At 44.9% G+C, this 24,244-nt stretch overlaps 1 protein-coding gene across 1 annotated transcript in view; it reads left to right on the plus strand.

The window, feature by feature from the left end:
- Positions 1-24,244, plus strand: part of LOC118093816 (cytochrome P450 2J1) — a 50,443-nt gene that overhangs the window by 5,677 nt on the left and 20,522 nt on the right. The window contains exons 3-9 of the mRNA XM_060274302.1: positions 3,095-3,244; positions 3,447-3,607; positions 6,111-6,287; positions 7,794-7,935; positions 11,643-11,830; positions 12,278-12,419; positions 15,107-15,270. Of these exons, the coding sequence (XP_060130285.1) occupies positions 3,095-3,244; positions 3,447-3,607; positions 6,111-6,287; positions 7,794-7,935; positions 11,643-11,830; positions 12,278-12,419; positions 15,107-15,270 (1,124 nt within the window). The remainder of the gene's footprint in view (positions 1-3,094; positions 3,245-3,446; positions 3,608-6,110; positions 6,288-7,793; positions 7,936-11,642; positions 11,831-12,277; positions 12,420-15,106; positions 15,271-24,244) is intronic.

Here is a 24,244-nt window from a genome sequence, read left to right on the forward strand (position 1 = left end):
AAGAAAACATTTAAGTGGCTGTCTGGAAAAAGAGAACAAAGGTTTTCTATTAATGTTGTACTCAACAGGAAAGGGGTTCTATGCAGTGCCAGTTCTTATCAGAGAAGACCCACTGAAATTAATGGGCATGGCTAATGTGGGTCTATTAATTTCCATTAGTCTACTCTAACAAGTGCTTTATGGAAGTCAGAATTGTACTGCACTGTGGTTAGATTGAACTGCAGGTAGAAGCTTGTTTCCAGTTGCTTGAACTCTCCGCTCTTTCTGCTGATGGCTTTGATGTCTACATCAGATCAGTACATTGCCAAGGCACAGCTTACAAGGTGTAACAAGTATAATAAGAGGTAATAGACACACAGCTAAATGCTAGCTAAGATCAGTGTTTCCCAACCTTGTGCCTCCAGCTGTTTTCGGACTACAATTCCCATCATTCCTGACCACTGGTCTTGCTAGCTAGGGATGATGGGAGTTGTAGTCCAAAAACAGCTGGAGGCACAAGGTTGGGAAACACTGCTAAGATGTTGATCCAACTAGTGGTAAGTCCCCCCCCCACTTCCTTTTGAAGATTGAGGTGGGTGACTGGAGTCCAAGGAATGGGAAGCAAGTGGGCACTCCTTCAAATGGGTTGGGCTTGCAAGGTGTGTTCATCCCTGGCATCTCCATGTCCTTAATGAAGGAGACATTGTTGGTGCCAGCTTGGCACCCAGTTCACTCTTAGCCACCTCCTCGGAACAGAGAGGCTGCTCACTGGCAATTCTCACTGGCAATACTGCCGAACAGCTCTTACTGTCAGGAAGTTCTTCCTAATGTTTAGGTGGAATCTTCTTTCTTGAAGTTTTAATCCACTGCTCCGTGTCCGCTTCTCTGGAGCAACAGAAAACAATCCTTCTCCTTCCTTCAAATATATGAAAGGATGTCATATGGAGGAAGGAGAAGGATTGTTTTCTGTTGCTCCAGAGAAGCGGACACGGAGCAATGGATTAAAACTTCAAGAAAGAAGATTCCACCTAAACATTAGGAAGAACTTCCTGACAGTAAGAGCTGTTCGGCAGTGGAATTTGCTACCAAGGAGTGTGGTGGAGTCTCCTTCTTTGGGGGTCTTTAAGCAGAGGCTTGACAACCATATGTCAAGAATGCTTTGATTGTGTTTCCTGCTTGGCAGGGGGTTGGACTGGATGGCCCTCGTGGTCTCTTCCAACTCTATGATTCTATGATTCTATGATTCTATGATTCTATTTTGCACAGTGGTTCTGATCCTCTCTCCAGGTCAGTTTCATAGAATAGAACTGGGTGATGGTATTTCAACCCCTTGGCGGTTATGCTCTGGTTTCTCACAGGGTACCATTTGGTCCCCAATGCTGTTTAACTTCTACATGAAGCCTTTGGCAGCAGTGATTAGCAGATTTGGGGCAAGATGTCGTCAACACACTGATGACGTTCAGCTCTATTACTCTGTAACATCTGAATCGGGCAAACCCATGCAAGCCCTGGATGGGCTGGATAAGGTGGTGGGTTAAATGAGGACCAATAAAGTGAGTCTGAATCCTGGTGGAAATGGAGGCATGTTAGGTGGGTGGTTCTCTAGATAATTGATCACTTGCCTGCTATGGATAGGGCTGTACTTCGCCAGAGAGAACCGGCTCATAGTCTAGAGGTCCTCCTGGATCCATCTTTGTTGCTCGAGGCCCAGATGATCTCAAGGCCGTCTACCACCTTCATCAGGCAAGGCAGCTTTGGCTAGTAAGATAGCTAAGGTAATTTCTGGACCAGCAGAGCCTTACTGTCATCCATGTGTGGCAACCTCCAGGCTGGATTACTGCAATGTGCTGTATTTGGGGCTGCCCTTGAGGTTAGTTGGGGTGAAAAATGCAGTGGATCAATTGTTCATGTGGGCAGGATATAGCCAACATTTTAGCCACTGTTGAAAAAATTCCACTGGCTGCCAATTAGCTACTGGGATAAGTTCAAGGAGGTGGTTTTGGTGTAGAAAGGCCTATACAACTTGGGATCAAGATACCTGTAAGACCATCTCATTCCCTTTATATATCATCAATCACCATACTCCACAGGTGATGGTCTTCTGCAGACACCATCTTATTAAGAGGCTAGGGTTGCCATATTTGGAAGAGCAAAAAAGAGGACACATTTGCCGACTTCTGATCAGACTTTTAACCCAACATATGGCAAGCTAGCTTAGGTGCCCTCCAGTAAACTTTGTATTGACCATTCATAATGATTTGTGCTCAATACTTTCAAGGCGGTTATACCCAACTCCATTTTCAATTGTGCCTGCAAAGAATTTGAGGTTGTCATACTGGCTAATTTCTATTCAGCCATATCGCTTAACTTCCTGATGAAAACCTCAAATGCACAAACTTTACATTTGTACAGTATTGTACAGTATTGCCCTGCTTTCACTATTTTATAGCTTCCCCACAGAGTAATAATGTGGTAGCATTCAGGAAGCATCACAGAACTAACAAAGCAGAATAAATTGACCATCAATGTACTACTGTCATGTCAAGAATATGCTGCAGAATACATCCTCAATAAAATACCATTCTGGCTTGGCCAGTAGAAAAATACATCACACATCAGCCAAATTATATCTTTAAAAACAGTGTGGAAAACTTAGCTTAATTGGGGTTGTGACTGAAAATAACAGCAGGTGTTTACTGTTATGAGAAAACTCATGTGATATCTGCAGGTTCAGTCTTTATGGCAGAAATTGGCAGAGCTGTCCAGAAATCTCTCATTTTACGCAGGAACTTCTGGGACCACCTGATTTCTGTTCTATTATCCAGCCAAAACGTTTGGGTGAATAACAAATGAATTTCTGAATGACAACAGGAAATAGAAAGTGAGATTCTGTTAGGCATTGTGTGAAGCAAACAGTGCTGGCCTATATTGCAGGGATACCTGCGAAATACACTGAGACAGACTTTGCATCGTCTTGAAATTGTTTGCCTCGGAGATACTGAATAGCTTGCACATTCCAGGGCATGAACTTCAGTAAACAAAGTTTCTTCTTGGCTGGTAACTTAATTGTAACATTAATTTCTGTAAGGAAGAATTTCTCACTGATTTTTCATAGGTATTGCATTATCAAATGGTCACACCTGGAGGCAACAGAGACGGTTTGGAATAGTTACTATGCGGAAGCTGGGGCTGGGGAAGAAAGGCATGGAGCACCAAATAGCAGAGGAGGCCCATCAACTCGTGGAGGTTTTTGCACGTTCAAAGGGTATGTGATGAAGGGTGATGGTGCTGAGCTGGCATATGAAGATATATTTGTGTACTACCTCTGTCCATTTTAGAAAGGAATGTGATATGTTTTTCTTTGTTCCAAATGGAGATCCCAGCAGTTTCTCTTGGCCACCATGAAATCCCACTCTCAGTATGAACAGGAGCAGCTGAACTCACATTAGTATAACTTTATTTTGCAGGTCAACCACTAGACCCCTCCATGCCCATCGCTAATTCAGTCTCCAACGTGATATGTGCTCTGGCTTTTGGGCATCGGTTTGATCTTGAAGATGAAAGGTTCCAGAAGCTGATAGAAGCCATGGATTTTTCCCTAAAATTTCTAGGAAGCATCGTTCATGCTGTGAGTAGTCGTTTTCATTCCTGCTGATTCAGAGAGGTCTCCCGGGGACCTTATATTCCCCACTCAGCATTCTGGAATCCATTATGATAGAGGATAGAGTGTTGGAGAAGTGAGACTAGGTTTAAATCTAATCTGAGATAAGGGCTATTTTAACAGCCTAATCAATTTCTTACCATGAATATAAAAGAGAGAGTAATGAGGCTATGTCCACCAATTGGGACTCTTGGGAGGAAAGACAGGATAGAAATGGGACAATGGCCTTCAGAACAAGTCATCAACAAAATTATTCTCTCAGGAAGGGAATTACACTATGGCATAGCGTGGGCAGAGCCATGCAGCCTGTTGCCCTGGACATGACCAGATGCTACTATGACAGGCTCCCTCATGATGTTGGAGCCGTGAGAAGGCAAGGCATCAGATGATTTCCCCTCTTTCCTTTCTCTTTCTTTACTATAATGTGTTTCTCTGTCCCATTTTCTTCTGCTGGCTGCAAGGAGCCACCAAAAGGCAAACTTTAACACTTCTCCTTCCCACCCTGCTGTGCTCCACATCCCTCCCTCACCAGCTTCTGTTAAAATAAGATTTTTTTACCTGCCAAACAAAATCTCAAGCGGAACTGTGTTGAGAGGCATGCTTTGCCTTCCTCCTCCTGATCAATTTCACCCAGAGCCTTGTCAAATTCACCACATTCTTCTTCTTGAAATGTCCCCTTCAAACCTCGGTATGCAGAAATGAATTAGCGATTGCCTCCCCCTTCTCTCTCTCCTGCCTCTTCCTTGCCTCCTCCTTCTCATTACTCTGAGATCTCTTGGCTAGCATTTATTTATATGGCGATCGGCTCTTTTCTCCACCCTCTCACCTCGAATTGCCATGATGCAAACCCAGGATATGTATTTGTATTATTTAATATTCTTTGTTATTGGGAACAAAGTTCTTCTAAGGAAAGGCAACGGAAAACACCCAACCTCCAAAGTGTTTGCTACAGAGGTATATTCAGAAAATGTAAGTACAGTGGTACCTCGGGTTACAGACGCTTCAGGTTACAGATGCTTCAGGTTACTGACTCCGCTGACCCAGAAATAGTACCTCGGGTTAAGAAATTTGCTTCAGGATGAGAACAGAAATCGTGTGGCAGCAGCGGGAGGCCCCATTAGCTAAAGTAGTACCTCAGGTTAAGAACAGTTTCAGGTTAAGAATGGACCTCCAGACATACCTGCCAAGTTGCTGTCAGAGAAATAAGGGACCGGGCCAGAAATAGCAGACCGGAAGTAGCGCTGCCGCCATTTTGGAACTGGGTGGAGCATGCTCAGAAGTGACTTTTGTTGCTGCTTTGCCCAGTTCCAAAATGGCCACCGTGCCAGAAGTCGCACTGCAGCCATTTTGGAACTGGGCAGAGCAGCATCAAAAGTCGCTTCTGAGCATGCTCCGCCCAGTTCCAAAATGGCCGTTGCGCCAGAATAAACAGGGAAAAAACAAAAAAATCTGTTTTTTCAGCCAGGAACAGCTGGAAAAACAGGGATTTCCCGGGGAAAACGGGATACTTGGCAGCTATGCCTCCAGAACGAATTAAGTTCTTAACCAGAGGTACCACTGTAATTTATCTTTAATGAGAAAACTAGGAAATAGGAAACGCTCCCTTCTTAAAGGTTTAATTTTTTGAAGGAAGAGATGGGCATTACTTGACTGGGGAACTGGGGAATTTAATAAATAAAATAAAATAAAAGAAAGAAAGATAAATTTAAAAACTGCATTGCGAGATTTGGAGAACTGCACATTTCAAAGGATGGCTGTGTTTCAATTTGCAAATTAGGCAAATTCAGTTTTAAATGTGGAATTTGCTGCCAAGGAGTGTGGTGGAGTCTCCTTCTTTGGAGGTCTTTAAGCAGAGGCTTGACAGGCATATGTCAAGAATGCTTTGATGGTGTTTCCTGCTTGGCAGGGGGTTGGACTGGATGGCCCTTGTGGTCTCTTCCAACTCTATGATTCTATGATTCTATGAAATGTCTCCCCATCCGTATTCTCCAGCCCCCCTCCCAACAAATGACCTGGGATTGTGCCCCGTTTTGGAATGAAGCCTGGGAGCTAGAAAAATACTTTGACCCCTAGTTTTCTTTCACATATTTGGCAAGAGATATTTCCCAGAACCAGTCACTGTGGGATTCAGGAGAAGCTGCAGACACCTACCTTCTTCTCAGTGAGACTCAAACTAATGTGCTAGCTCTGAAGAATAATCCGGGCCATGTTTTAAATACTAATTCAAATGAGAATCATAGAATCATAGAGCTAGAAGAGACCACAAGTGCCATCCAGTCCAACCCCCTGCCAAGCAGGAAACACCATCAAAGCATTCTTGACATATGCATGTCAAGCCTCTGCTTAAAGACCTCCAAAGAAGGAGACTCCACCACACTCCTTGGCAGCAAATTCCAAATTAAATGACTCATGAACTGTATGGCCAAGCTTCCTCATGGTAATGGCAGCATTATTGCTATCTTTCCTTTAGCTGTATGAACTTTTCCCGTGGCTCATGAAACATCTCCCAGGGCCCCACAAGAAGGCCTTGTCCTACACAGAGATGGTGCTTTCATTTGCAAAGGAGGAGATAAAGAAGCATAAGGAGAATCAGTCTCTGCATGAGCCACAGGATGTCATTGATTTCTATCTGCTTCAGATAGAGAAAGTAAGTATCTGCTTTGAAGCCGAATGACGCTCATACAAGGAATCATTATATTCCCTGTTATAAGTGAATACTAAGCTCTTCCAAGGACACCAATATTTTTTTCCTGAATCTCAGTTGAAAATGACATTGATTTACTTTCCCCCAAATTTATTGGGTTATTATTTTCTTAGTGAGTTGTGCAAACCACTATTCTGAATAATGTTTTTTATTAGGGATGTGGGCACTGGAGATGGATCCAACAGCGCAGTGGGCAAGAACGTTTGAAAACCCCTGTTATTCCTCATGGGAACATGCTCACCACTGAAATGTTGCCCATGGTGCCCAAACAGTAAGGATGACCAAATAGTATGAATGGCCAACTCACCAAGTGGATGGTGGCAGATGTTTCATTACACATTACAATGCAAAGCAAAAGGGAAAAATCACTCCTCACTTTCATCAGCAGGGGAACAAACAAATCCTAAAGAAAATGTTCCTAAACTAAATATGACTTCAAACTACTGCCTCATTTATTCCTTCACTAGACAGGTCAAAATATATTTTCATCTTGCCTTCTTTGAACAATTTTTGAACACTCTGTGGTGACTAAAGAATGGTTAAATATATTTAGTGGTAAGTAATGTGAATCCCCGCAACGGAGGGAGCTCTCTTTGCTCGGTCCCAGCTCCTGCCAACCTAGCAGTTCGAAAGCACATCAAAGTGCATGTAGATAAATAGGTACCGCACAGCGGGAAGGTAAACACCATTTCCGTGCGCTGCTCTGGTTCGCCAGAAGCGGCTTAGTCATGCTGGCCACATGACCCGGAAGCTGTACGCCAGCTCCCTCGGCCAATAAAGTGAGATGAGCGCCGCAACCCCAGAGTTGTCCGCGACTAGACCTAATGGTCTGGGGTCCCTGTACCTTTACCTTTAATGCACATTTTGAATATCTGCTCCCAGAGAGAGTCTATTGGATACCTCTTCACCTGCCAGTGTTGGCTTATTACCCCAACCCACAGATCCTCAAATGCAGCACCAGCAGCTACTGCTGTGTACACAGGAATGTGTGCATGGATCTCTTGTCACAACCAGCTACGAAGCACAGGGCTGGCCCACCCATGATGAGGCAGGCAGAGGTAGCTGCCTTGGGCAGTGGAATGCCAACAGGAGGCATCCCTGTGGGTGTGTTGCCTAGCCAGCCGCTAGTGGAGAAGTGGAGTGGTGGCAGCTTCCTGCAAGATCTCACCAAAAGTTTGCAAGATCTCACTCACCTCACTGTTGTTGTTGCCACATTGTGGGCACTGCTGTGTGACCAAAGTAAGGGAGGTGGCAGTGGCAGTGACAGAAGGGCAGTGGAGGCGGCACCTTCCTATTTCACCCCAGGCAGTGTAAGAGGGCACCCCACCCCTCATGAAGCATGTGTTGGTGGTTTGCTAATAGGAGCAGAGGGCGTAAGATAAAATAATAAGTGCTGAAGGACAGATTGTAATGCATGTCAATGAAATGTCACCCCGTTTTTAAAACCAGAGCAAAAACGACCCAGAGTCCACCTATGATGAAGAAAACTTGGCTCAGTGTATTTCTGACCTCTTTGTAGCAGGGACAGAGACAACCACCAGTTCTCTGAAATGGGCACTTCTCCTCCTGGCAAGTCATCCAGATATCCAAGGTGAGAGATGGAGCCCTGTGCAATGGGAGCGAGGGTTTCTTTTGATCTCTAGAGTGGACTGCAATTCTTGTGCCAATTAATTTTTATTGATTTTTAAAAAAAATTAAGAAATTGACAGAAAATTAATTTGTATTTACAACAAATGTAAAAGTGGATTCTCACCCACTCCCTGTTCAAGATGTTAGCAGCAAAGGAATGAGAGAAAAGAAACAATAACATACTTTTTCTTCATTTCTGTTAATTTTCAATCCTTTCCTCAGTTTCCACTGGCTGTGCATATTTCATTTCCTACTTAGATTTTCATTTAACTATAACATTTTCCCAGTTATTTAAGGAGAGTTATTCTTCCTTTATCTAACCATATAATCATCAATCATAGTTTCAAATCGTATTTCCTTCAATACAATTTATTTATCTTCCTTTATGCGTTCTCAAAAAGGGACGCAGGTGGCGCTGTGGGTTAAACCACAGAGCTTAGGGCTTGCTGATCAGAAGGTCGGCAGTTCGAATCCATAGCTGCCAAGTTATCCCTTTTTTACAGGGATTTTCCCTTATGCTGAATAGGCTTCCTCGCGAGAAAAGCGAAAACTTGGCAGCTATGTTCGAATCCCTGTGACGGGGTGAGCTCCCGTTGCTCGGTCCCAGCTCCTGCCAACCTAGCAGTTCGAAAGCACGTCAAAGTGCAAGTAGATAAATAGGGATCGCTACAGCGGGAAGGTAAACGGCGTTTCCGTGTGCTGCTCTGGTTTGCCAGAAGCAGCTTTGTCATGCTGGCCACATGACCTGGAAGCTGAACACCGGCTCCCTCGGCCAATAATGCGAGATGAGCGCGCAACCCCAGAGTCGGTCACGACTGGACCTAATGGTCAGGGGTCCCTTTACCTTTACGCGTTCTCAACACTCTGAATGGTAATTATATAATCTTCTTTAACACTAGCATTCTCTTCAAACTTCACAATCCACAGAATCATTCATGAAGACTCCTTGTCTTCCTTGTTATGCTGTTCCTTTCAGCAAAAAAAAGAAAAGAAAGCAAGCTTGCAAATATCCATTTTCCCAGACAGGATCTTCCTGCTACTGCTCTGGCCCCCTTAACACTATCCCTACTAAGTACTGGAGGAAGAGTGAACCTTATACCTGTGGAACTTTAAAATGTTATCCTTAATACATTCCCCTCCCAATATTCAGCTAGGACCATTCTTATCCTCTTCTGTCCTTCATGTTACCAGATTCATTCTTCTTTATGATGAAGCATATTCAGTTTTTATAATGTATCAACAACATGAAATTCAGAGTTACTTCTTCCTTTCTCTCTGAATGTTTTGGATGCTGAGAGAACATTCTCATGCCATACCAAGGACTCAGCTACATTAGACAGAAAAGTATTGAATGCATTATTATTTGTCAATTTCCTTTTAAAACTGGGGTGCCCAGAACTGGACACAGGACTCCAAGTGTGGTCTTACCAAAGCAGAAGAGAGTAGGACAGTGGACTATGACTTCCTTATACTTCTTATTCCGTGAACTACCCTGAGACACGCAGGTATAGGGCGGTATATTGTTGTTGTTATTGTTTAGTCGTCTAGTCGTGTCCGACTCTTCGTGACCCCATGGACCAGAGCACGTCAGGCACTCCTGTCTTCCACTGCCTCCCACAGTTTGGTCAAACTCATGTTCGTAGCTTCAAGAACACTGTCCAACCATCTCATGCTCTGTTGTCCCCTTCTCCTAGTGCCCTCAATCTTTCCCAACATCAGGGTCTTTTCCAGGGATTCTTCTCTTCTCATGAGGTGGCCAAAGTATTGGAGCCTCAGCTTCACGATCTGTCCTTCCAGTGAGCACTCAGGGCTGATTTCCTTCAGAATGGATAGGTTTGATCTTCTTGCAGTCCATGGGACTCTCAAGAGTCTCCTCCAGCACCATAATTCAAAAGCATCGATTCTTTGGCGATCAGCCTTCTTTATGGTCCAGCTCTCTATGGTCCCCTTCATGGATCAATGCCTTGTCGTGGCGAAGGGGCTTGAATAACTCAGAGAAGCTATGAGCTATGCCATGCAGGGCCACCCAAGATGGACAGGTCATAGTGGAGAGTTTTGACTAAATGTGATCCATCTGGAGAAGGAACTGGCAAGCCACTCCAGTATCCCTGCCAAGAAAACTCTATGGACAAAGACAACAGGGCGGTATATAAACTCAGTTAACAACAACAAGAACAACAACACTGATGTAGCCTAGAATAGCATTGGCCATTTTTGCTGCTGCATCGTACTGTTGACTCATGTTGAATTTGTGACCCACCAAGACGTCTAGATCCTTTTCACATGTGCTACTGGCTTTAAAATGATTTTTGTGTATCTAGGGGGGGCACTGCCCCCCGGCTTTGCCCATGCTCAGAGCGAAGGACAGGAGCCCTGGACTGCCGTCTTTTCTCTCTCTCAGCAATCTATATATCACATCAGATCCAAAAGGGGCCAAATCCACTATCCATAAAGGGTTTCTGGAGTCACAGTGAAAAACTTTCTGGAGAGTGTCGTTCTCATCTGGCAATGGAAAAAAGCTCCATTCAATCTTAATTTGAAAGGCATGCATGAATGAAACAGCAGGAAGCATAATGTGTGAATGTAGCATGGAAACATGTAGAATGTTCTTCTTGTCACATGCACACATGCCATCACAGAACTAGAGAATTAACGCAAAAGGGCAACTCAGTGATGAAGGGAGTGCAGCGTGTTCCAGAAGACAAGTGGCTGGTGCTTAAAAAAAAAAAGCAGAGAGGATGAGCCTAGAGGCACAACAGAAACTGCTAAAACTGCATTGTGGGGGAATATATATTTTCCTCTCCTATTTGTATTTTCCTCTCCTATTAGCCGGGGATGCAGGCAGGGAGATGGTGCTTGCCGATGCTTTGCCGCTCGCCGCTCGTGCCGGCATTGGCTTGGGAGTCGTGGGGGTGGGCCCCCCGGTGGCCCCCCCACACCAAAACTCACCCCCTACAGGATGGTACCTGGAGCGGTGCGCCCCCTCCCTACACCACTGCCAATAACTCAGCTACATTAGACAGAAAAGTTTTGAATGCATTATAAATATGCAACACCAGATGGCGCCAGAGACAAAAAGAAATTTCTATGCAATTTTTACATAGCGTTTTTCTTTTCTTTTGTTATAACAATTTAATTACTGACTTATTTATAGTGGTCCCTCCACCCTGTGTGGTAGATCCACCCCAACAATTGGTGAGGCTCCTAATCTTCCTTGTTATGCAGTTCCCTTTAAACAAAACAAACTTTGGATTTTCTGTTTTCCATTTGATCTTCTGGCTACCGCTCTAGCCCTTTAACACTGTCCATGCCAAGTACTGGGGGGAGAATAAAGTTTATATCTGTGAAGATTTAAAACTTTATCCTTGGTGCGTTCCCCACCTTTAATCAGCCAGAATAATACATATCATGTTCTGTCCTTTGTATTGGCAGATTCATTCTTCTTTACAAAGTGCATGAACAGCTTAAAGTTCATAACTCCTTCTTCCTCTCTCTCTCTCTCTCTCTCTCTCTCCTTTAGTTAATAAAAATAGCATTCTCATTCCACACAGATGCTTTAATACACTTGACTTTATATCCAGTTTCTATGAATGTAAGAAACTGGGGCTCATTCATGGGAAATAAATTCAATATTCAAAATAAACCTTCTGTTTCCATAATTTTCTTCAGATAAAGTCCACAAGGAGATGGAAGATGCTTTAGGTTCTTCTCACACAATCTGCTATCAAGATAAGAAGAAACTGCCCTACACCAATGCTGTGATTCATGAAATACAGCGCTTTAAATATGCCTTGCTTTTCGGGGTTCCTAGGCAATGTACAAAGGATGTGAAGATACGTGGTTTTCTCTTTCCCAAGGTAATGAAGAGTGATACAACTGCACGCCTGTATCCCAAGAGTCTATGAGGAGGTTGCATATTCAGAGATGCCTCCAGCCATGCAGGAACTTCCTGTGATAGTCTAAAACAGGAGTTCCATCTGCAGACATGTTTCACTAGCGCTATTCCTTGGGCCATGTGGCACCTCAGAGGAGCATGTAATGGCCAAAGGTCTCAGCAAGGCCTTTTTGAAACAGGTGTTGGGGGAGGCCCTGCTGCGTTTCTGCTTGTATAGAAATATTTTTTAAAACAGAAAAATGTTGAGGATGAATATGGCCACTATTAAATACCCACCTGTCCCCCCACCAAAAAAGCTCTGAGTTTCAATTCAATTTGAACTCTGCAAAGATTAGTCCTGGGAGAGTGAGGGAGAATCCTGGAATGTGTTGATCTGAATGCATTCTGATTCAATTGTTTCTCCTTTCAGGGGACTGCTATTATTCCTGATCTGCGCTCTGTTCTTCTTGATCCGACACAATGGGAGACTCCTGCAGAGTTCAACCCAAATCAATTCTTGGCCAAGAATGGACAATATTTGGCTAGAGAGGAATATCTGCCATTTGGTGCAGGTGAATGCAAAAGTCCAAGCTGAGTTGTGGTCTATAGGCATGCTTATTGGTTTGCTTCCAGGAAATGACATCACCATCAGCAAGAGAGTAGGGCAGAATGGATGCAATATCCCTTTGGCAGGAGTGGCACTGCTGGTCAGCAGGATGGGGCAAGGCTGTTGTGTCCAGTTCTGGGCACCACAGTTCAAGAAGGATACTGACAAACTGGAACGTGTCCAGAGGAGGGCAACCAAAATGGTCAAAGGCCTGGAAACGATGCCTTATGAGGAACGGCTTAGGGAGCTGGGTATGTTTAGCCTGGAGAAGAGAAGGTTAAGGGGTGATATGATAGCCATGTTCAAATATATGAAAGGATGTCATATGGATGAGGGAGAAAGATTGTTTTCTGCTGCTCCAGAGAAGCAGACACGGAGCAATGGATTCAAACTACAAGAAAGAAGATTCCACCTAAACATTAGGAAGAACTTCCTGACAGTAAGAGCTGTTCGGCAGTGGAATTTGCTACCAAGGAGTGTGGTGGAGTCTCCTTCTTTGGAGGTCTTTAAGCAGAGGCTTGACAGGCATATGTCAAGAATGCTTTGATGGTGTTTCCTGCTTGGCAGGGGGTTGAACTGGATGACCCTTGTGGTCTCTTCCAACTCTATGATTCTATGATAATTTAGGGAATATGTGGGTGGCTGATTTTGGACTCACAGGTACCCAAACCCTTATGGGGCCCCCATCACTGGCAATCTGGACGTCTTCACACTTGCCACCCCATTGCCCTGTCCCTGAGAGAGGTAACACTGCCAGCACCAGGGTGCTGTTGCTCCCTGTCACACGTCACTGCTGGATGCCATCCAACTTCTTTTCAGGTGACAGGGCTAAAGCTACCCCACCTCTTTTTCATGGAATGTAATTTAGCCTGCTATGAAACTATAGTTAGAACCGAGTCTGCAGTTAAACTATCCCACTTCCTTACTTCTTGCACTCTGAACTGTAAAGGAGGCTGGTGTATGTTCAGGTTTCAATTTTCAAAGAACAAAGGAATCATTTTGCACCCCCTGTGTCAGGAGCCAGGCATTGTTGTCTGTTTCATGCCGTAAAATATTCCGCCTGCCAAGTATTCAGCAGACATCCTCACTGCTAACTTACAGGCTCCTGTTGAATTTTTAATACAAAGAATTATGCCGATTCAATTGTTGATGATTATGTTATAAATTAAAGATGAACCAGTCATTTTTTAAAAACGATTATACAGTATTATTTAACAAGTTCTTCTTGTTGGTTGTCAAGGCAAAAATAGGTGTATAGAAAGGAGAATTCCTTGGCTGCCATGCGGTCTGAGCTTGGAGCAACCAGCTCAGACCTCTTTACACACTTAGCTTCTCAGATGGGCTGGAGGAGAGCAATAGGCCTGATTACCAGTTATTCCTAAGGTGAAGGAAGTCTGGCAGGACAACTTACTTTACAGTCTTAACCCTTTTATGTGTTAAACATACTTAAGCATGTTGGCACAGGAGGCATAGAAACCAGGCTCTGCTCCCTGCCTTCCCAACCCTTTCAGTTCTTCCCCACTATTGCTGATCTGGACAATTTCCACAGTATTGACCAAAACTCGTCTTTCATAATGAACTGTTCAATGTTGGCACTCGCCAGGCGAGGAATTAGCAGTTGAAGGATGGATGGCGGCTAACAGATTGAGGCTGAATCCTGACAAGACAGAAGTACTGTTCTTGGAGGACAGGGGGCAGGTGTGGAGGACTCCCTGGTCCTGAATGGGGTAACTGTGCCACTGAAGGACCAGGTGTGCAGCCTGGGAGTCATTTTGGACTCACAGCTGTCCATGGAGGCGTCAGTCAATTCTGTGTCCAGGGCAGCTGTCTACCAGCTCCATCTGGTATGCAGGCTGAGACCCCCTACCTGCCCGCAGACTGTCTCGCCAGAGTGGTGCATGCTCTAGTTATCTCCCACTTGGACTACAGCAATGTGCTCTACGTGGGGTTACCTTTGAAGGTGACTCAGAAACTGCAATTAATCCAGAATGCGGCAGCTAGACTGGTGACTGGGAGTGGCTGCCGAGACCATATAACACTGGTCCTGAAAGACCTACATTGGCTCCCAGTCCATTTCCAAGCACAATTCAAAGTGTTGGTGCTTACCTTTAAAGCCCTAAGGGTCTCAGCCCAGTATACCTGAAGGAGCATCTCCACCCCCATCATTCAGCCCGGACACTGAGGTCCACCTCCAAGGGCCTTCTGGCGGTTCCCTCACTGTGAGAAGTGAGGTTACAGAGAACCAGGCAGAGGGTCTTCTTGGTAGTGATGCCTGCCCTGTGGAACGCCCTCCCAGCAGATGTCAAGGAAATAAGCAACTATAATACTTTTAAGAGACATCTGAAGGCAGCACTGTTTAGGGAAGTTTTTAATGTTTAATGGTATATCATGTTTTTAATATTCGGTTGGAAGCTGCCCAGAGTGGCTGGGGAAACCCAGCCAGATGGGCGGGGTATAAATAACAAATTATTATTATTATTATTATTATTATTATTATTATTATTATTATTAATCAACCTATTGATTATTTCACTTTCCCAACAATGTCTAGTTCTCCAAAGTTTTATATAGCATGTTTTATAGCTGTGAAGTAATTGACACTGAAAAGTAAATTATTACTCAGTTGCTGACTTTCCCATGTCTCCTCTTCAGGGTCTCGTGTATGTGTGGGAATGCAGCTGGCAAAGATCGAAATCTTCATCTTCCTGACCAGCCTGCTGAGAACATTCAGCTTCCAGCTGCCAGAAGGAGTTAAAGAACTCAATCAAGAGCCTATACTAGGGGCTGCAACACATCCTCATCCTTATAAACTCTGTGCTATTCCTCGCTTCAAGGCATAATAATATATGGAAGTACTAGGAGCTGCGCCCCTTCGTCCTCCATTCACCAACAACCCCTTTGGGATTCCTGACACATTAATCTCCTAGAGCAGTGTTTCTCAACCTTTTTTGGGCCAAGGCACACTTGTTCCATGAAAAAAATCACGAGGCACACCACCATTAAAAAAGTTAAAAAATTTAACTCTGTGCCGCCCTATATTGACTATATAATTATGACTGTAAGAAACACTTGCCAATTGCTGTGTTGGTTGCAATCTCCTGTAATAAGGCTTCACAAGCCGCTGATTTCTCTGCCAGCACAAACCTTTGCTCAGCAAGTTTCAGGTTGAGCTCATCCAGCCAGCTTCTTTAAGTTTGTCTAAAACCACCCTCCCGTGATGGTGGCTGTTGAGAGCTGTGCTCGCTCCGCGTCGTGAACCGGCCGGCTTCCTTTCCGGCGGGTCAGCGCTGTGTATTGGCGGCTGCCAGGCACGTGACAATGCAAATCGCCCTTCTCGTTGCCGCACGTCGCGGCACACCAGCCAGCGTCTCGCGGCACACTAGTGTGCCGCGGAACAGCAGTTGAGAAACGCTGTCCTAGAGCAGTGGTTTTCAACCAGTGTGCCATGGCACCCTGGAGTGCTTTGAGTTATGGTCAGGGGCGATGTGGGCACTCTTTCTTTTGGTTTAGTTTGGTGTAGTGGTTAAGAACGGTAGTCTCGTAATCTGGGGAACCGGGTTCGTGTCTCCGCTCCTCCACATGCAGCTGCTGGGTGACCTTGGGCTAGTCACACTTCTTTGAAGTCTCTCAGCCCCTCCCACCTCACAGAGTGTTTGTTGTGGGGGAGGAGGAGAAAGGTGATTGTTAGCCGCTTTGAGACTCCTTCGGGTAGTGATAAAGCGGGATATCAAATCCAAACTACTACTACTACTACTACTATTCTTCTTCTTCTTCTTCTTCTTCTTCTTCTTCTTCTTCTTCTTCTTCTTCTTCTTCTTCTTCTTCTTCTTCTTCTTCTTCTTCTTCTTCTTCTTCTTTCCTTCCCTGCCTCCTCGGATGCCCTCTTGTGTGTCTGCCTCCCAAAGGCTTGCACAGCTGTTTGTTGCAGCAGCCCTGGCAACAAGCTCCCCAGGGACAGTGGGAGGAGGCACCTCTCTTTAGGACGGGGCGAAGGCAGCTCAGAGACCACCATTTCCCTTGCCAGTGGTTCTCATTTCTCACACCCATGCTATACCACTGGTGATGTGCAGCCTGCCTTCACTTTTCTTCCTCTATAAAACCCATAGCTGCTAAGTACCCCGTTTTGCCCGGGGAAGCCCCATATTTTCTTACCATTTCCTGCTGGTCTTCCGAATGGATTTATCTCCTGAAAATCCTCTGGAAAGCAGCTCCTGCTGGCGGCCATGTTTCTGGTGCCGCTCTGCCCATTTCCAAAATGGCCGCGGTGCCAGAAGTCACTTCTACACATGTCCGGAAGTGCGTAGAAGCGACTTCTGGCACCACTCTGCCCATTTCCAAAATGGCCGCAGTGCCAGAAGTCGCTTCTATGCACTTCCGGACATGCGTAGAAGTGACTTCTGGCGCCGTGGCCATTTTGGAAATGGGCAGAGCGGCACCAGAAGTTGCTTCTATGCATGTCCGGAAGTCGCGTAGAAGCCACTTCCGTTGCTGCGCTGCTGCTGGTCCCGGATTTTTCAATCCGGAACTTGGCAGCTATGATCTCACCCTGATTTATGCAAAGCCAGGATTGTGATGTGGCACTATAAATCTTCCAATGGAGGTTCCAAAATGACAACCTTAGATTTGTATGTATTATATGTTGAATTATATATTTTTCTCTTGTTCCTTTCCATTGAATCTGATGATCTGCTTGACTTGCTCAATTCATCTGAAAAAGTGATAGGTGCATAAGAAGAGCTGTTGCTGGGGAAGGGAGGGGAGGGGCTCAGAGTAAGCAACATCACTATGGAGAGAAGAAGTACTGGATTCCTGCCTTGCTCCACTATTACTGAATAAAACCATAAATACGAATTTATTTGATCCTTGATGCTACCGGGGGAGGAGAGGATCCCTTGAGTCTGAGACACGCTGATGAATTTGTCTGTTTCAAAATATTACTGCATCAGTATTACTCAAGCAGTTACTATCAGTTGGCACCAAACTTTCTACTAGTTAGTGATCAGGCATTCCCATCCAAAACGTACTGCACAGCTAGCTGATAGCACCTAATATGCCATCAAAGTAGGTGGAACAAAACAAAGAGTTCAAGTTGCTCTGGATGCTGTCTTGCTGTTGCAATATCACTTTTTGTGTGGTGAAATATACCCCAGTTGCTGCTAAACCATCAAACCAAGTCTTCCCACCTCCTTCCAGCAGATCCTCTGGCACAGCTCACAAGCTCGCCCTAATGAAGAAGGAAGAAACGTGTGGACTAGAGACAAGCAGAACAGGGCTCTTTCCAACCTGTTCCTTCTCATGGCCCTATCAGACTATAGATAATTTTTGTATACGAATGCATCTACATTAGTGCCAATAAGTGCATTCATTTGTGAAAATAACCTACAAAAATGCATTCAATAAGAAGAAATAGCTTGAAAATATGTGTGTATTAGTCAATACCAGGAAGGGAAGAATACCCAGCCAGTTTCGCAGCCCACTAGCAGTGATAGCCCATTGCAGAGTTTCCTCATGCAAAATAGGCATATTTCACTATTTCAAGTAGCATGATTGGTCTGCACATAAGTGAATTTGCTACCAAGGAGTGTGGTGGAGTCTCCTTCTTTGGAGGTCTTTAAGCAGAGGCTTGACAGGCATATGTCAAGAACGCTTTGATGGTGTTTCCTGCCTGGCAGGGGGTTGGACTGGATAGCCCTTGTGGTCTCTTCCAACTCTATGATTCTAAGTCTAGCACTTTCACTCATTCTGCGTACTGTCTTACTACAAACCCTGTTATTTTCTCGTTTATATATATGTAAAAACCAGAATACAGTGGTACGTCGTGTTATGGATGGGATCCGTTCGTTCCATAAAATGAAATGCCCACAACTTGAAGTGGTGCGTCTGTGCAGGCGCATGGTGCGATTTGGCGCTTCTGTGCATACACGAAGCACAATTTAGCGCTTCTGTGCACGCAGGAGTGGCAAAACCCGGAAGTAACCCAACTTCCGGGTTGCCGTGGGACATGATGCAACATGAAGCGGACGCAACATGAGCTATGACTGTATAAGCCTTGTTTGTTACTACATGAAGCAGGAAGCTAATCAATAAATAATCCAATTTCAGAGTCCTCCTACTCAGCATAGTTTTCCCCCCTGCACACTACATATGATTCATTGGGATGTGGCAGTTTTGTAATACTATGAAAAATGTACGCCTTTAGTAATAAGGCTGCAATCCTATACTGTACAGTGGGAGCAGGTAAAATTTCTGTATATATCAGATGGAGGAGGATAATAGTCTTCTTAGGCATATAACACAGCAGTATCCCAGAACACTCGACACCTTCCACATGCACTGTGTCAGGAAGATTTAGGGCCTCATATGACAGGACAGAGTCTCAAACAAAGATGTTCTCTTCCAAGCCCATAAAGTTACAAGCTTTGCTCCCTTCCCTTGTATGTGGAAGATGGGCAAGAAGATTGCTGGTGGGAAGAGAAGCTGTGATATCGTCCATATTACGCAGCCCAACATCCTCATAATCCTGAATTAATCTAGATAAAATGGATTAGGTTCGCCATATGTTCACTAGACATCCATGAAGATATTCTGGGTTGGTGATGGTACTGCCCAAAGGCAATGGGAATCCTGTAGAGATAATTGCTTTTATATGTTATTAATAAATATGGGTAATTTGCATGTTTTGGGAGAGCCATACACTAAATACCCATGTTCCCACAAATACTATAGAACCAGTAATATGGGAGAGAGTGATTTGTTCAGCTGTCAAATTTTCATTTACAGCTTCTACTAGAATAAACTAGTGGATACGGGAATCAGAAAAAGGTGTTACCCACTGAGCTCCAAGATACCTGGATGCCAGCAGGTTAGGAAAGGCTGATCTCAACCATGATACCCAAAAGGCAGCCAAAAGAAGTTGGGTCATGGAACATGTTACTGGGCTTCTTCATGGTAATTACTGGTTTTTGTTTTATATAATCTGCAAAGCTCCATGAAATGTTCCCTTGGATCCTTAAGCGTCTTCCAGGGCCACACAAGAAGGCCCTGTCCTCTAGGGAGTTTGTGCATTTATTGGCAAAGGAGGAGATGAAGAAGCATAAAGAACAGAATCTCCTACATACATAAGCCACAGGATTTCACTGATTTCTATCTACTTCAGATGGCAAAACTACCAGTAAGTATCTGTTTTGTATGTGAACATGGTTAATTCAAAGAGTCATTGCATTCCCTGAAAGGATTTTAGGGCCACCACCAGGATTTTCTGGGTTGCTGACAATATTTGCATTCAGTCCCCCCTCAATGCCACTTCCCAGAGATTATTGTTAGCTAGTAAAGTGGATTACAAACCCCACATGTGCCTGCATTGAAAATAATGACAAAACAAAGTTTTCATAAATTTGATGGCAAATATGATTGAATGGCCAAGGGTTCAAAATGGCGCCTAATGTGTGTTAAAGGATATTCTTGGTTTAATTATTAGTGTAAGGATTAGTCTCTGTTCCAAACTGAAACATCTTACACTACTCAGTTGCAGAGGAAGGGGGCAAGAGGGGAGGGCTGCCCCGGGTGCCATCTCTGAGGAGGGGTGACAAGAAGGCATCCCATGGGCGGTTCGCCCCACCACTGCCGGGCACAGCGGCGCAAGCCGCCGCCATTGCGCTGCCGCCGCCACATGCAGATGATCCTCCGCTTGCGGCTGCACCCTCCTTTACTGTCCGTACAGCGCTTGAGCGGCGCCATAGGCAAACCTCCTGATGGCGCACGCGCACGCGCAGCGCCGTTTGAGCACCGTATGGCGTACCCTAACCGTCCGCCTCCACTGCAGCCGTGAGTGAAGGATCCCTCCGATGCCGCTGCAGCTACAAGCAGAGGATCCCTCCACCACCGCTGCAGCCGCGAGCGAAGGATCCCTCTGACGCCGCTGCAGCCGCGAGCAGAGGATCCCACCACCATACGTATAGCGCGCGTGCATGCACGGTACATAGAGGCACACGCGCTTGTGCCGGCAGCGGGTTTGCCCTGCCCAACACCCCGGTTATCCTTCCTTCACCACTAACACTACTTGTACTTTATCTAGCTCAGGAAGCCAGGAATTTATCCAGAGAGCCTTAGATGAGCAGAAGGAGATGCTCACTTTTTAAACTTGCATCCAAAGACTTATCTGGAGGATGTAGACCCCCCTGCCCCTGGATAAATAATAATAATTTTTTTATTTATACCCCGCCCTCCCCAGTCAAAAACCGGGCTCAGGGCGGCTCACACCAACAGAATTACAATAGAACATAAAAACAATTAATTAAAATATAGATTAAAATACAGTATTAAAATTTAAAGTGCAGCCTCATTTCAAGTAGTCCATAAATCCAAGCCATGAGGGAGGAAAACACAGGGGTCAGGCTGAGTCTAACCCAAAGGCCAGGCGGAACAGCTCTGTCTTGCAGGCCCTGCGGAAAGATGACAAATCCCGCAGGGCCCTGGTCTCCTGGGAAAGAGCATTCCACCAAGTTGGGGCCAGTACTGAAAAGGCCCTGGCTCTAGTAGAGGCCAATCTAGCCATCTTATGGCTCGGGATCTCCAGAATATTGTTGTTTGTGGACCTTAAGGTCCTCCGTGGGGCGTACCAGGAGAGGCGGTCCCGTAGGTACTAGGATGGAGAATATATAAGCTTACTTATCTACTTATTCCAAGAGTGAAGAGTACATTTGTGCTCATGTTCTTCTTGTGGGCTTCCCTTAGACATCTGGTTGGTCTAATCCAGTGGGGCTCTTATTTTACTTTATTTAGCAAGTGTGTCTGGGTGATGTGATATTAAAATGTTGTTGTTTAGTCGTGTCAGACTCTTCGTGACCCCATGGACCAGAGCACGCCAGGCACTCCTGTCTTCCACTGCCTCCCGCAGTTTGGTCAAACTCATGTTCGTAGCTTCGAGAACACTGTCCAGCCATCTCATCCTCTGTCGTCCCCTTCTCCTTGTGCCCTCCATCTTTCCCAACACCAGGGTCTTTTCCAGGGAGTCTTCTCTTCTCATGAGGTGGCCAAAATATTGGAGCCTCAGCTTCACGATCTGTCCTTCCAGTGAGCACTCAGGGCTGATTTCCTTAAGAATGGATAGGTTTGATCTTCTTGCAGTCCATGGGACTCTCAAGAGTCTCCTCCAGCACCATAATTCATTAAAATGTATGTTTTGTTAATATTCTAGTGTTGCAGCATCTCTTGCTCTATTTCTAACTGATACACCCAAAGAGGCTATTAGTACTCCCTGCAAAAGAATGACTTCTTCACATCAGATATATTTTTAATTAGTCCCTGCAATAGAGTATAAATCTGTTTTATCTATGTTGTGGATCTCAGTGAATAGGTTGCTCCATCTCTTCCCTCATTGGCTTCATCAGTATTTGAAGACCAAAATTCTCACTGTCATCAGTTGAAGGAGTTTGAATTAAACAGTAGCCTGAACATTTAACCTTCTCCTTGGGTAACTAACATCTCTCCTGCCCATTGTTTCTTGCTTAGAAGAAACTTTTCCGCGGAACTAAATGCCAGAAACTTTAATCATTCACCAGGGAATTCACCATGGAAAAGGTCCTCTCCTCTACCTTTTCCTGTATGATAAGCAGGCATGGTTATTTACCAAATGTTAAATATGTAAATAAAATGATTTTTTTTCTCGAATCCCAAATTCTTTAAATTCTTTAAATGATATAAAAGTTTACTAAGTTTTTGCTTTTATACAGAAACTTCAAAAGAAGCATGTAAGATTTATTTCTTAAAAGGAAATGTGGTGATGTGGACTTTTGTTTTGTTCTATAAAAAAAGTAAACTTTTCTCCTGCAATTACCTATCCTAGTGTTTAGTTTGACTTCAAAAAGTTTGTTTTCTTTCCTCATGGGCAGGATAGATATATGCCCTCATATTACAGTCCTCTGTTTGAAAGGCTATCCAGACCAAATCCAGTTTGTATATAAAAAAGAACCTGAGGAAGAGATAATAATAATAATAATAATAATACCTTTTTGTCATTGTACAACCTGTGTACAATGAAATTAAATGAGCCTCCCCCCCCCAAAAAAACACTCAATCTTCTATCAAACAACACACCACCTCGCAAGTCAATTTCGCTATATTAGAGAGCAATCACTTCACCAGCAGCCAGCTCCTGACAGCAGACCAAAACAGGCACACAAGTCACAGTCTTCTTCACTTGATTGAGATGTATTATATTCAAATTATAGTAATTATTTCCGAACTTGAATCAAATTTCCCCTCCATCCTACCCACAAAAGTCTTGTGAAATAGTTTATGCTGAGGGATGATGACTGGTCTAAAGCCTAGTGCAGCGTTTCTCAACCGCTGTTCCACGGCACACTAGTGTGCCGCGAGACGCTGGCTGGTGTGCCGTGACGTGCGGCGACGAGAAGGGCGATTTGCATTGTCACGTGCCTGGCGGCCGCCAATGTAGACCACTAACCCACCGGAAAGCAATATTTCTCTTCCTCTTTCCCAAAGCTCAGTGCAAACGAGCCTGCTGGCCACCAATACGCAGTGCTGACCCGCCGGAAAGCAATATTTCTCCTCCTCTTTCCCAAAGCTCAGTGCAAACGAGCCTGGTGGCCGCCAATACACAGCACTGACCCGCCGGAAAGCAATATTTGGCAAGTGTTTCTTACAGTCATAATTATAATATAGGGCGGCACAGAGTTAATTTTTTTAAACTTTTTTAATGGTGGTGTGCCTCATGATTTTTTTCACGGAACAAGTGTGCCGTGGCCCAAAAAAGGTTGAGAAACACTGACCTAGTGAGCTTTCACTTCTACTTGCACTTTGACGTGCTTTCAAACTGCTAGGTTGGCAGGAGCTGGGACCGAGCAATGGGAGCTCACCCCATCGCGGGGATTCGATCCGCCGACCTTCTGATCGGCAAGCCCTAGGCTCTGTGGTTTAACCCATGGCACCACCCGCGTTCCACTAGTCCTGCAACAACCTGAAAAAGGCAGACACTGCTTCTGTTTCCATGGATGCTGGGGTTTTTGCTCTCTAGAATGCTTTCCCCCATCTCACCTCAACCCTCAAGTAACTTGAGAGTAGATTGCTTATTCCCTTGGGATCGGCGTGGGGACAAGACCAGTTATTTCAGCTGCAATAATAATAATAATAATAATAATAATAATAATAATAATAGGTAAAGGTAAAGGGACCCCTGACCATTAGGTCCAGTCGTGACCGATTCTGGGGTTGCGCGCTCATCTCGCATTATTGGCCGAGGGAGCCGGCGTATAGCTTCCAGGTCATGTGGCCAGCATGACAAAGCCGCTTCTGGCAAACCAGAGCAGCACACGGAAACGCCGTTTACCTTCCCGCTGTAGCGGTTCCTATTTATCTACTTGCATTTTGACGTGCTTTCGAACTGCTAGGTTGGCAGGAGCTGGGACCGAGCAACAGGAGCTCACCCCGTCACAGGGATTCGAACCGCCGACCTTCTGATCAGCAAGCCCTAGGCTCAGTGATTTAACCACAGCGCCACCTGGGTCCCAATAATAATAATAATAATAATATATTATTTAAACCCCACCCATCTGGCTGGGTTTCCTCAGCCACACTGGGCGGCTTCCAACAGAAAATGAAATACCGTTAAATAATCTATTAACATTAAAAGCCTCCCTAAACAGGGCTGCCTTCAGATGTCTTCTAAAAATCGGGTAGCTGTTTTTCTCTTTGACATCTGATGGGAGGGCGTTCCACAGGGCGGGCGCCACCACCGAGAAGGCCCTCTGCCTGGTTCCCTGCAACTTGGCT

The sequence above is a fragment of the Zootoca vivipara genome, chromosome 5 (assembly GCF_963506605.1).
Source record: "Zootoca vivipara chromosome 5, rZooViv1.1, whole genome shotgun sequence".
Classification (NCBI taxonomy): Eukaryota; Metazoa; Chordata; class Lepidosauria; order Squamata; family Lacertidae; genus Zootoca; species Zootoca vivipara.